Source organism: Gossypium arboreum, chromosome 13 (genome assembly GCF_025698485.1).
Source record: "Gossypium arboreum isolate Shixiya-1 chromosome 13, ASM2569848v2, whole genome shotgun sequence".
Lineage (NCBI taxonomy): Eukaryota > Viridiplantae > Streptophyta > Magnoliopsida > Malvales > Malvaceae > Gossypium > Gossypium arboreum.
Window position 1 is genome coordinate 60932500 of NC_069082.1, and position 10851 is coordinate 60943350.

Sequence of the window (10851 nt, forward strand, 5' to 3'; positions counted from 1 at the left end):
AAGGCATTCACAAGGCCACTATACACCATATATCAAAAGGCCATATATATACATATTTACTTATCAAAACACATATCATTCACAAGCCAACTCACTTGGCTAATTACACAACCAACATATAGGCTACCTTAACCAAAATACCTATACATGTCATTTAACCCAAAATATACAAAGTCCAAAGTACCAAAATGAGAGTTTGATAGTGCAACACGATCTCCGATGGCTTTCGAATCGAGCAAGCTTCTGAAATACTATAAACATGGAAACATAAACTGAGTAAGCAATTAAGTTTAGTAAGTCCGTAATACTAATCAATATAACTTACCTATTCATCCACAATTTAAATAAGCATAAATAAATATAGACAAATTCCAATTCGGCTAATAGCCTATCATGTAAACATGAGTAGGTTAGTCATGCAGGAATTCAATCACTATATATTAGTTTTTGTATTTCTCACGAATACATATACTAATTAGTATTAACTCGGATCACCTCGTATTATCACGGAGCTCATTGAATTCTTTAAATATCGATAAATATACTTACTTTGTCTTTCCAAATCTTATAACGGCTTACGGATATGAGTACATCATTTTTTTGTGCCATAGTCTGACTATGGTCTTATACGTGAATTGCCATTGCCCTGGCATGGTCTTACACTAGTAGTGCCATAACCCATTTATGGTCTTACATACAAATATTGTTATGGTCCAAATCCTGTGATGTACTTGTTTGAACATTTAGTTACATTTCAAAAGTCAATAATAAATATTAATAATTCCATGATATCATTCATCAATCAAATAAATAAACATTAATTGTTTAACTATAAGAACTTACCTCAAATTCAAATGGAGAATACGATCGTTTAGTCCACGACTTTATCTTTTCCCTGATTTAAATCCAAAGGTTGCTTGTCTTGATCTATATTATCAAATTTAACTAATTTATTTCACATTCTATTCAATTCAATCTAAATTTCATGTTATGGAAAAATTACCATTTTGCCCTATACTTTTGACATTTTTTACAATTTAGTCCCTAGGCTCGTAAAATGAAATTCATGCCATTTCTTACCTATAAAATCCTAGCCGAATTTCATATGTACACATATCAGCCCATACTTTCCACAATTTTACACATTTAACTTAAAATTTTCACATTTCACAAATTAGCCCCTAATTCACATTTTCATCAAAAGTCCCTTAAAAAAGTTGTTTAATTAACAACAAAGACTCATATTCTTCCATTAAACACCAAAAACAACCAAAATGCTCTCATGGAAAAACCCTAGACGTTCAATTATATTGAAATTTAGTCCCTAAATTAGCTAGCTTAAGCTACAAGGGTTCTAAAAACATTAAAATCAACAAAAACAACCACCAAAATAACTTACATGCAAGGGAATTTGTGAATGAAAATTCAAGCTTTTCTATGATCTTAGTTTTTTGAAATTTTCGGCTCAAAAAGAAGGAGGAAGATGACCATTTAGTTTTATTTTATTTAATTTAACTTTAGTCATCAAATTACCAACCCTTACCAACTTTGACTTTTCATTATTACACTCTATGTATATCCACTATCTCTTTTAATGGTCTAATTACCACATAAGGACTTCCAAATTAAGTTCTATAGCTATTTAACACCTTTAGCTAATAGAACACAACTTTCACACTTTATGCGATTTAATCCTTTTTCACAAATTAAGCATACAAACGATAAAATTTCTTAACAAAATTTTTATACCATAATTCTAACATGCTATAGACCACAAACTAACATTAAAATAAATTTTACAACATCGAATTTGTGGTCCCAAAACCACTGTTCCGATTTCACTGAAAACAGGCTGTTACACTTCATACATTCCATACATGCATGATCATAAAGCTTTCATTTTGTATCAAAGTTATTGCATCATACTTTGCTAGTTTCATTTTCACTATTTGGTCACTTAGCATAGAAGTTCCTAGAACGTACACACTACATGCAAAAACCAACCTAGGGACTCACTTGACTTCCATTTTCGACTTCAGATTTTAGATCCAAACTTCCATAGAATGGTTAGCTTCAACTATTTCTTGGCATGAAGCTCTCCTAGGTGGAGATTCATATCAGCACATCAACTTTCGTCAAGGAAGGTAGCATTCCAGGTTGATTCAGATCTAGACCAAAAAAAAAATTTCCTGAAGAAGGAAGAGGAAAACTCCTCTTCTTTCCATTCCTGATTACCTAATATACAACCTTTATCCCTATAAGAACTTGACATGCATCAAAATCCTATTATATCTGTCATATGGGTGGTTTAAAACTATGAGAGAAACATGTACAACAATCACAGTTATAAATATAAATAAATGTTTCTAGGTCAAGCTGATCGTTCATTCCTACCATCTTATTAGAATATAACTAGCATGTTAACTAGTCAAACTTGGCTTATAATGCCTTTCGGTGATATCCCGGTTTTCTAAAAATTTCTTAATATTTTACTTAGTTCTACTTCTAGAGATGTCTCACTTTCTGAGACATTTTTCACTAGTTACCCCAATGTTAACGGTTCGCACAATCTATCCACCAAAGTATCATTTGGGCGGATGGAACTATGCTACTGTTTACGTCTAACTTGTTCACCTAACCAAGATTTTGCCCAAGAGCATACCTGTAGACTTCGGCCTCTTGGTTCAATCTAGCACCTTACTTACTCAAAACTGATTCCATAATTCTTACCTCTAAACAACACTCGAGCACTAGGGCTTCGCCAGGCAGGATGTCACATTTCTAGTCTCATTATGTTATTAAGAAATGGTATATACCTAAGGTTGAGTTGGTCTTATATTGAGAAATTTAATTTTGGTACTTTAGATGGAAAATGTTAAATTGAACATGAATATATGAATTGAAGTAAATAAATGTGAAGTCATGAATAGAAGTTGAAATGTTATTTATATGTTAATTTAATGAAAGAGATGTTTAAATCTTGAATGAATGCAAATAAGCACTTGATTTTATGTACTAAGTTGACTATAGTGTTGAAGTTATAGTTTAGCATGTGAATTAATGCTCAAAAAGGTGTTGTAATGAAATTTGGCCATTTAGGCCACTTGGTATTGAATTCAGTAGGTTTGGATTGAATAAGTTTTATATTCTAGAGGAAATTGCCTCTGAAGTCGCAACACTACCCTATTGATGTTGATACACAGAGCTTTTGTTTCCATTGTCGCAATTCTCTCCTATTGAGGTTGTGACATTGAATCCCTTACCCTCAATGTTGTAACGTCCCTTGCTGAAGTTGCGACGTCAACCTTCTATTTTCAATGTTGCAACTCACCTTGATCAAAGTCATGACGTCAAGTTTCTTCCTTAAATGTCGCGATGTATTCCCTCATGGTCGCAACGTCAATTAGGTACTTTGAAAATTTTACATTTTAGTCTCTCAATCAACATAAACTTTTCACAAGATCTTTCGTATGCTCATATATTGCCTAGATTTGATTAAATAACACAATATAATTAAGAATTGAACATACTAACTAGTGTAAATTGTTTATTTGATATGCACATGAAGTTGTAGTTATTTCGACAATGAATGTTATATCTCATATCTTGGATCCGGCAATCGAGTCGGGTGTGGGGTGTTATATTACATAAATTTTGTTTATTAACAAAGGGGATACTATAATCATTAACCATGGGAGCAAAAGGTTTTATATTGACTTAGTGGAAACTAAGCCGACCGATGCCATTAGCATTATCGATATAGATTGTGAGGTTGATTTCATTCCAGCTTTGATTACAAGGAGCCTGTAAATCCTATTTCAGTTAATTATGGTTTAAAGGAGGAAGAAACTCAAAATTCCAATTTTAAACCTTTCACGGGTTTAGCTAGAAAATTAAACAAAGAACCATGTTGCAATATTTTTGCCTAACATCAGTAGAAATAGGAAGGTTGGTGAAGCAAATTCAAAGACAAGTTTAATCTTCGAATCGAAGATTATGAGAGAAAATAAGAAAATTGAGAATAAGCCAAAGTTTCAAGCGAGAAGGTATACATTAGGTGGGTGATCTCATCTAGAGATTTTATTCATCAAAATCTGCTTGATTTTTTTTTTTCTTATTTCAATTCAGATCAAACTTTTTAGATTTTTTTGGGTTTAATTTTATTTTTAATGTTTCATTCGTTTTTGTTATAAATGTTTTATAATAAAAACTTAAATTTAAATTAATAGGAAAAAATTGGCAATGTTTAAAAGTTCTGCCAGTCTTTCTTGTATTTGTTGTTCTATTTGCTGCAACTTGGCAAAAAGAAACTTCACTCTGTTAAACTATTAGTGGAAAGAACAAGATAATTGAAAATCTGGGAAGAAATAAAGAGGCAAGATCAGTGGAGATTTATCCATAAAAAATTTGTTATGATAGCAAGCTAATGGAAATGTATGATACCACATTATTAGGTACATTATAGAGATTATTGTATTAATAGAATGTAAAATTATTTAAAAGCACTGAGTATTTAGGAATGATCATTTTTACTTTTTGCTATTTGAATTTGACTTTAATGTTTAAATTTATTTTCTTTTTCTTTTTAAATTGGTACTTATTAGAGGTGTGTATGGGCCGGGCTACTCGGCCCGGCCCAAAGGCCCGCCCGAAATGTGGGAGGGTTTGGGCAAAAATATAGGCCCGAAAAATAGACTTGGACAAAAAAATAAGACCCATTTAAAAAATGGGCCGGGCGTCGGGTAAGGTATTTTTAGTCCGGGCCCGGCCCGAATTCACTAAAGGACAAAAAAAATCTGCATATTTTTTTTATTTTTGAATGTTATTTTCTTGTTGTTTTCTCCATATTTTACTACCATTTTACTATTATGTTGCTATTATTTTGTTTTTATTGTTTGGATATTGTATAAAATTTATTTTATTGTTAATTTTCTTATTATTTTAAAGGTATTTGTTAATTTTTATTATTTTAGAAGCATTTGCTTGTTAAGTTGCATTTATCTTAGTGTTATTTAAGTCTACATATTTTTCAAAATTTATTTTCAATTTTTAGAAAATATTTATTTTGATATTTTTAGTATTTTGATGTATTATATATATTTAAAAATAATATAAAAATTATCTGGTAGGGCGGGCCAGGCCCGGGTTTTAATATTTTTATCCGGGTGAGCTTGGGCAAAATTTTAGGCCCATTTTTTGAGCCTGGCCCGGCCCAAACCCAATAAATGAGCATGATTTTTTAGTTGAGCCCGACCCGAACCGGACCCGGCCCGGCCCATGAACACCTCTGGTACTTATATTTGGCTTCATTTACACAAAAAAGTCCTGTTCAATTTTTAATTATGTGGTTATTTTAATTTTTTTTAATTTTAATTTAGGTTCTTAGTTTTCCTAAAATATGTTATGTTTTAAATTTACAAAAAAAGAAAAAAAAGGTTGCCGATTGTCCTCTGCATAGCAATCTGTTTGGGATTCATGACTTGTTATTCAGAAGAGTCTGCAATTTGTTCTTTTTTAATCAAAAACATTTAAAGCTAATCAAGTATATTATTTATGAATATATGTTTTAATAACTAACTAGTGTGATTTCACCTATTCTTCACATTAATTTTAAAGTTATAATATACTCAAGGTTATTGTGTTCTTTCATATTTGAAATTTAATTTCATGATTTTATTTTTAAAATTTAAATTCATTTATTATCACTGTTATTACTTTTTTGTTAAATTTATTAGTGTGAGATTTTAAAAATAAAAGAAAACCCAATTGATATCCATGTAACAAAAACAAATGACACCATAATAGACCTAAATTTAATAAAGAATTTTAACTATGTTAACAATCCTTAAAAGTTCACAACATTTTAATCCATATAAAATATTTAGGCCAACTAATGATATTAAAAAAATCGAAGTGTCAAAGTATGTGAAAATTGAAGTACAGAGATTCAGTGTCAGAGTGAAATATAGAGATCAAAATTGAAATTTAACCATTCTTATATAATCTCAAAAAATAAAGGGACTAAAGATGAAATTTGACCGTAATCTTTTAAGTAAAAGCCTTAATTTTATATATTATGTATATATAGCTGTATAGATGTACATAGTAGATTCCAAGAACAGGAGTGAAAAACTAGCAAACTCAACAAACAATTGATGCACGGAGGCAGTAATTAAACTGGACAAAATAAGTAGGGCAATGAAATTATAAAAAAAAAATGACAATAAACAACGCAAATAAGCATATCAAAATCTAAATACCACATAAATAAATATATAAATACCCTAAAAACCTGTTATAACTAAAAAAAATATACAAACACAGACGAATATGCAAATTGTAAGGTCAAGGTCTAGCAGCAATGCAGGTAAACCAAGAAAATATTCCATCACGCATCAATAATTGGAGGACAGAAGGTCAAAAGCTTCAAGTAGCAGTAGGAAAAAATAACAACAAATTCAAGATCTAGGAGAGGAACCAAAGAGCAATTTCATTTCAGCAGATAAAAATGAGGCATCAATCTCCTACACAGCCACTGGTAGACCAACCCTCAAAAGAGTTTGGAACCATTAAGAACTTGGAAAGCACGATCAAGCTGAATGAATTACATTAACCAGTTTTTTTTCCCTGAATTTTAGCCAAAACAGATCAAGACACGGACAAGGCAAGAATGGCAATCTGCACCCAAATAGAGCTACATAGTGTAGACTCATGAGAACCAAAAAACAGCAGTTGCTCAACTCATCAAAGAGCTTCTAAACAACTTGCCATGCATGTGTTTAGAGGAAATGGAACTCTTCCATCAATGTCCCATGATGAACATGAGGTGTGATTATCTTTCAGTTAGTATGGTAATCCGTTGTGTCCAAAAAAATCCCAATTTTAAGGTGTTTATTAAACCAGGTCCAATTAGCAACAAAGAAACCCAATCAAGTATCCATAAAGGCCAGAAATAGCCAAGCATCCCTGCCAAAATGTCAACAGTATTAATACCACACAAACTATTAATTAAAGAACTAGGACAGAGCAAAGCAATACATAAGAAGAATAAATTACCTGATTGACTCCTGTTTATTTAGTAAGATACTGCAAACAGGGCAGCCAAAACTGGGAATTTACTTCCAAAGAAAGATTCTACTCCTCAAGTGAGAATAAGCAAAACCTGAATGGTGGATTCCTCCCCATCATTCTTCCGTATGCAAATATCAAACCATCTTCCATAAATTCAAAAATGACATGAGATGTTGGATGGAAATGAAGGCAATGGCTGTCAACAATGCATGTCACAATAAATGGAGCATTCAGAGAGCATACGACCATATTTGAAAGTGCATGTCATGAAAGTACAAGACTCCATTGGACCAAAATATCAAACACAGCATTTTAAGAACACAGTTGTAGATCCGTGCAAGTTTCACACTTCATAGGACAGAACTATTATATTGTTCCACCCAGACAACAACAAAGAGCATATCGTGCAAAAAAGAAACTTCTTGCTTCACAGAGCATAAAAGCAGCAACCCAAGTTCATCAGCTGCAATCAAAATATGCTTCCATGAGTAAAATGATATTCATCAGTTTGAATTCAAGGTAGAAAAAGAAGAAATTAGCAAGAAATAAAGTGAGCGAATTATGCATACCACAATCAGTCATCTTATGAACGATGACCTCCAGTTCCACGACGCTCATATGGTCCAGAACGATCACGATTATATCTATCACCTCCAGCTCCAGCACCCCCACGACTACCTCCATCCCTGCTGCGCCCACCAGATCGATCTCCATTCCGGTCAGGACCATAACGACCATTGCTGCTGCCACCACCTCCACCATAACGATCCACCCTACCACCATATTTACCCCCGTCACTAGGACACTCCCTAGCAAAGTGTCCAGGTTTACCACACTTAAAACACTCCCCACCATGTGATCCACGCCCACTATCATAGCCCCGGTTACGATCACGGTCATGATCACGTCCATGATCGCGGCTACGGTCACCATCAGAATCTCTACCTGACCCTTGATGAGGCTTAGCTTTATCAACAGTTATATTCCGGCCATCCAAATCCATTCCATTCATTGCTTCAATAGCTTCCTCCATTGCTGCTTTATCATCAAAAGAGACGAACCCAAATCCACGAGAACGGCCAGAAAACTTGTCAACAGCAACCTTAATCAAATGAAAGCTCTCAGTCACATCTATTTGATCATTTAACTATAAAATATGGTTAGAAGTGCAGGCCAAAACCAGAAAAATTAATGTCATAATGCATTCAGAAAATAATAAAGCTCCTCAACAGTTCATCAGTTACAATCCTTAAAACAAATAAGGCTATAATGACTACTAGATTTGTTTCAGAAAACTCATAATTTCATCCAAAGTACTTGAATCTTTCAGGTTTTGAATTGCCTTCACTCATAAATTGCAGAATAAACTGACAACTTAAGGTAGAAGAATAATTTTTGAGGAGGAGGTGGGTCAGGCATTCAGAGACAAAAGGTGGTTACATGGAAGCAAAAACAAAGGCACTGACACAGCTTACAGACTAATGAAAACCAACCTTCAGTAAGAGATACAATGAAAAATTACAATTCTTCGACCAGGATCAAACTCAATGATCATACTCAGTTAAGCCAAGTATTTAGAAAATAAATAAGAGAAGGGATGTCATGAAAAGAGAGATTCAAATCATTACCTTAGCGTCAAGAAGATTTCCAAACTTTTCAAATGCATCTTTTAGGCCCCTATCTGTTGTTGCCCATGAAAGATTACCAATAAAACAGCGGTATTCTATGTCTTCTGACATACTGTAAGCTGAATTTCTTTCAGCAAAGGAATATCACACAAATATATCCATCAGCGCATATGTGTTATATTAATTTGATATATCTTCATGGATTAAATACGCTATTACCAGATCAGTAAGGAAACATGCTCTAAAAAAGATAAGAATAAAGATGGAGCGCAAGGAACCCCGTGTGTTGGCCTTATGGCCAGGATGTTCACTGCCCCAGGTGTAGCCTGGGTTTGAGTCGTGTTAGTCGCGTTGTTGTTAGGGCTTTACCCTCTTCTTGTAATTCACCAAAAAAAACAAAAAGATGGAGCACAAAGAATTCAAAGTAATGGCAACAAAAAGAATAAAAATCAACTTATGACTGTTAAAATTTCTATGACCACGAGAAATCAATTTTCTTGCATTCACAATATCTTTTATTTGAATAGATCGCAACCTAAAAGATTGGAAAACTCCAAATAAAATGCCAACACACGTTCAAAAGCAATCACTTATGAGAAATAAAAATGGCTAAAGGCATGAAATTTTGATAAAATAAAAATTAAATGAACATATGACAAAATCACTTAATTGCATACAGTTGAACAATTTCAAGTAGAAAATATTAGGCACTGCTTAGTTGTTGCTTTTACACTTCCACAAGTGTTGCTAAAACAGAGAAGCAAATAATAGTAATTGAAAAAAAGAAACATATTTGATTGAAAGAAATGACAAGAGGATAAAAATCCTACATATATTCAATTATGTGATGTGGGATGAAATTCACGATTGTTATTTCTGTAATTTTCAGTAGTTTTTATGTTTCTTTTGCAGTGTTAAAAACGGTGTGTTCTGGTTTAATGAAACGGTGCGTTCCATGGTAAAACCGTTTGATAGTCAGTTAATAAAATCGAGATGGAAGGGCCTGAAGGCTCATGACAGTTTTGCACAACGAACTTTCTATTCGCCTTCTCTAAAATTTTCTATTCTTTCCCTTTCTTCTTCTTGACTGAATCTTCTTCTTTGCTCCTTAATCTTCCATTCTCAATTTGGTTCATAACATTATGATTGCTCCATATTAAAGTAAAAAAATTATGCCTTCAACTGTTTTAGAAATTTTAGTTTTCACTTTTCAACTATGTTAGTATTTGCTTTTTATATATTCGTGCACCTTGCTCCTGATAGTATTACGTGACTGCTAGTAGAAACAACGACCAGAAAATTGATTTGAACTACAATGCCCCAAATCTTCACCATAGATTAATTACCGAAATCAAGAAAGCCCTTCAAAGAAAAAAAAATCCACCTTTCTTAATCATCAATCGTGTCATCCTAACAATATTATCAACCATTTGAATGCAGTTTTGCACCATATCAAACAACCCTGAGTTAGCTAACAGTAAGCATTCAAATTCAAAATTAGTCTCAGACATTCGAGGTTTTCACAAAACCCTAAAAAGGAGTTCGCATCAAATTTGTTCATATAGATTATCAACAATCGAAAATGATTCCAGAATGTAATAAAAAACCGATTAAATAATAACAGATTGCATTGAAAATCATTACAAGTAAATTCAATCATGTGAAGCCAACAAACAATGAAGCATAACTTAATCGATATCAAGACAATAAATACAAGATTGTAGAAAAGAAACACATTTTAACTGGAAAGATTAGGGATTAAGAAGAGAGAGAAAGAGAGAGAGAGAGTTAGCGTACCAAAGAAGAAGAGACGATGGAGAAATGAAAATTTGCCTTTGTTTCGAAGGCAAAACCTAAAAAATGAACTGTGGACACTGAGGGAGCGAATCAGCAGCCAAAGCAATAACCGTGCATCCGAATAAGGAATTTGCCCACCATAAAAAAATAATATAAAAATAATGGTTAAAGGGATATATTATGTAAATAAATAGTAAATATTACTTTGACTTGTATTTTAAATGTTTAATTAAAATTTTATTAGAAAATATTATTCTTATTTAATAGAATTGTGAAAATAATTTTTTGGAAAACTTTTATAGCAGAATTTTTAAAATAAAATCGATAAAAAACAAGTTTTAACAAAATTATTTAA

At 32.6% G+C, this 10851-nt stretch overlaps 1 protein-coding gene across 2 annotated transcripts; it reads right to left on the reverse strand.

The window, feature by feature from the left end:
• Positions 1-7335: 7335 nt before the first annotated feature.
• On the reverse strand, positions 7336-10644 carry LOC108464352 (glycine-rich RNA-binding protein RZ1A). Of its 2 annotated transcripts, none has more exons than XM_017764618.2 (4): positions 10497-10644; positions 8700-8818; positions 7641-8173; positions 7336-7534 (listed from the first exon to the last, which is right to left on the reverse strand). In XM_017764618.2, exons 2-3 carry the CDS (start codon positions 8808-8810, stop codon positions 7655-7657), a joined length of 630 nt encoding a protein of 209 aa, XP_017620107.1. In that variant the 5' UTR covers positions 8811-8818; positions 10497-10644; the 3' UTR covers positions 7336-7534; positions 7641-7654. The 2 variants fall into 2 exon arrangements, with proteins under 2 accessions (XP_017620107.1, XP_017620106.1); XM_017764617.2 differs by having other exon boundaries at positions 8700-8826.
• Between the last annotated feature and the right edge of the window lie 207 nt (positions 10645-10851).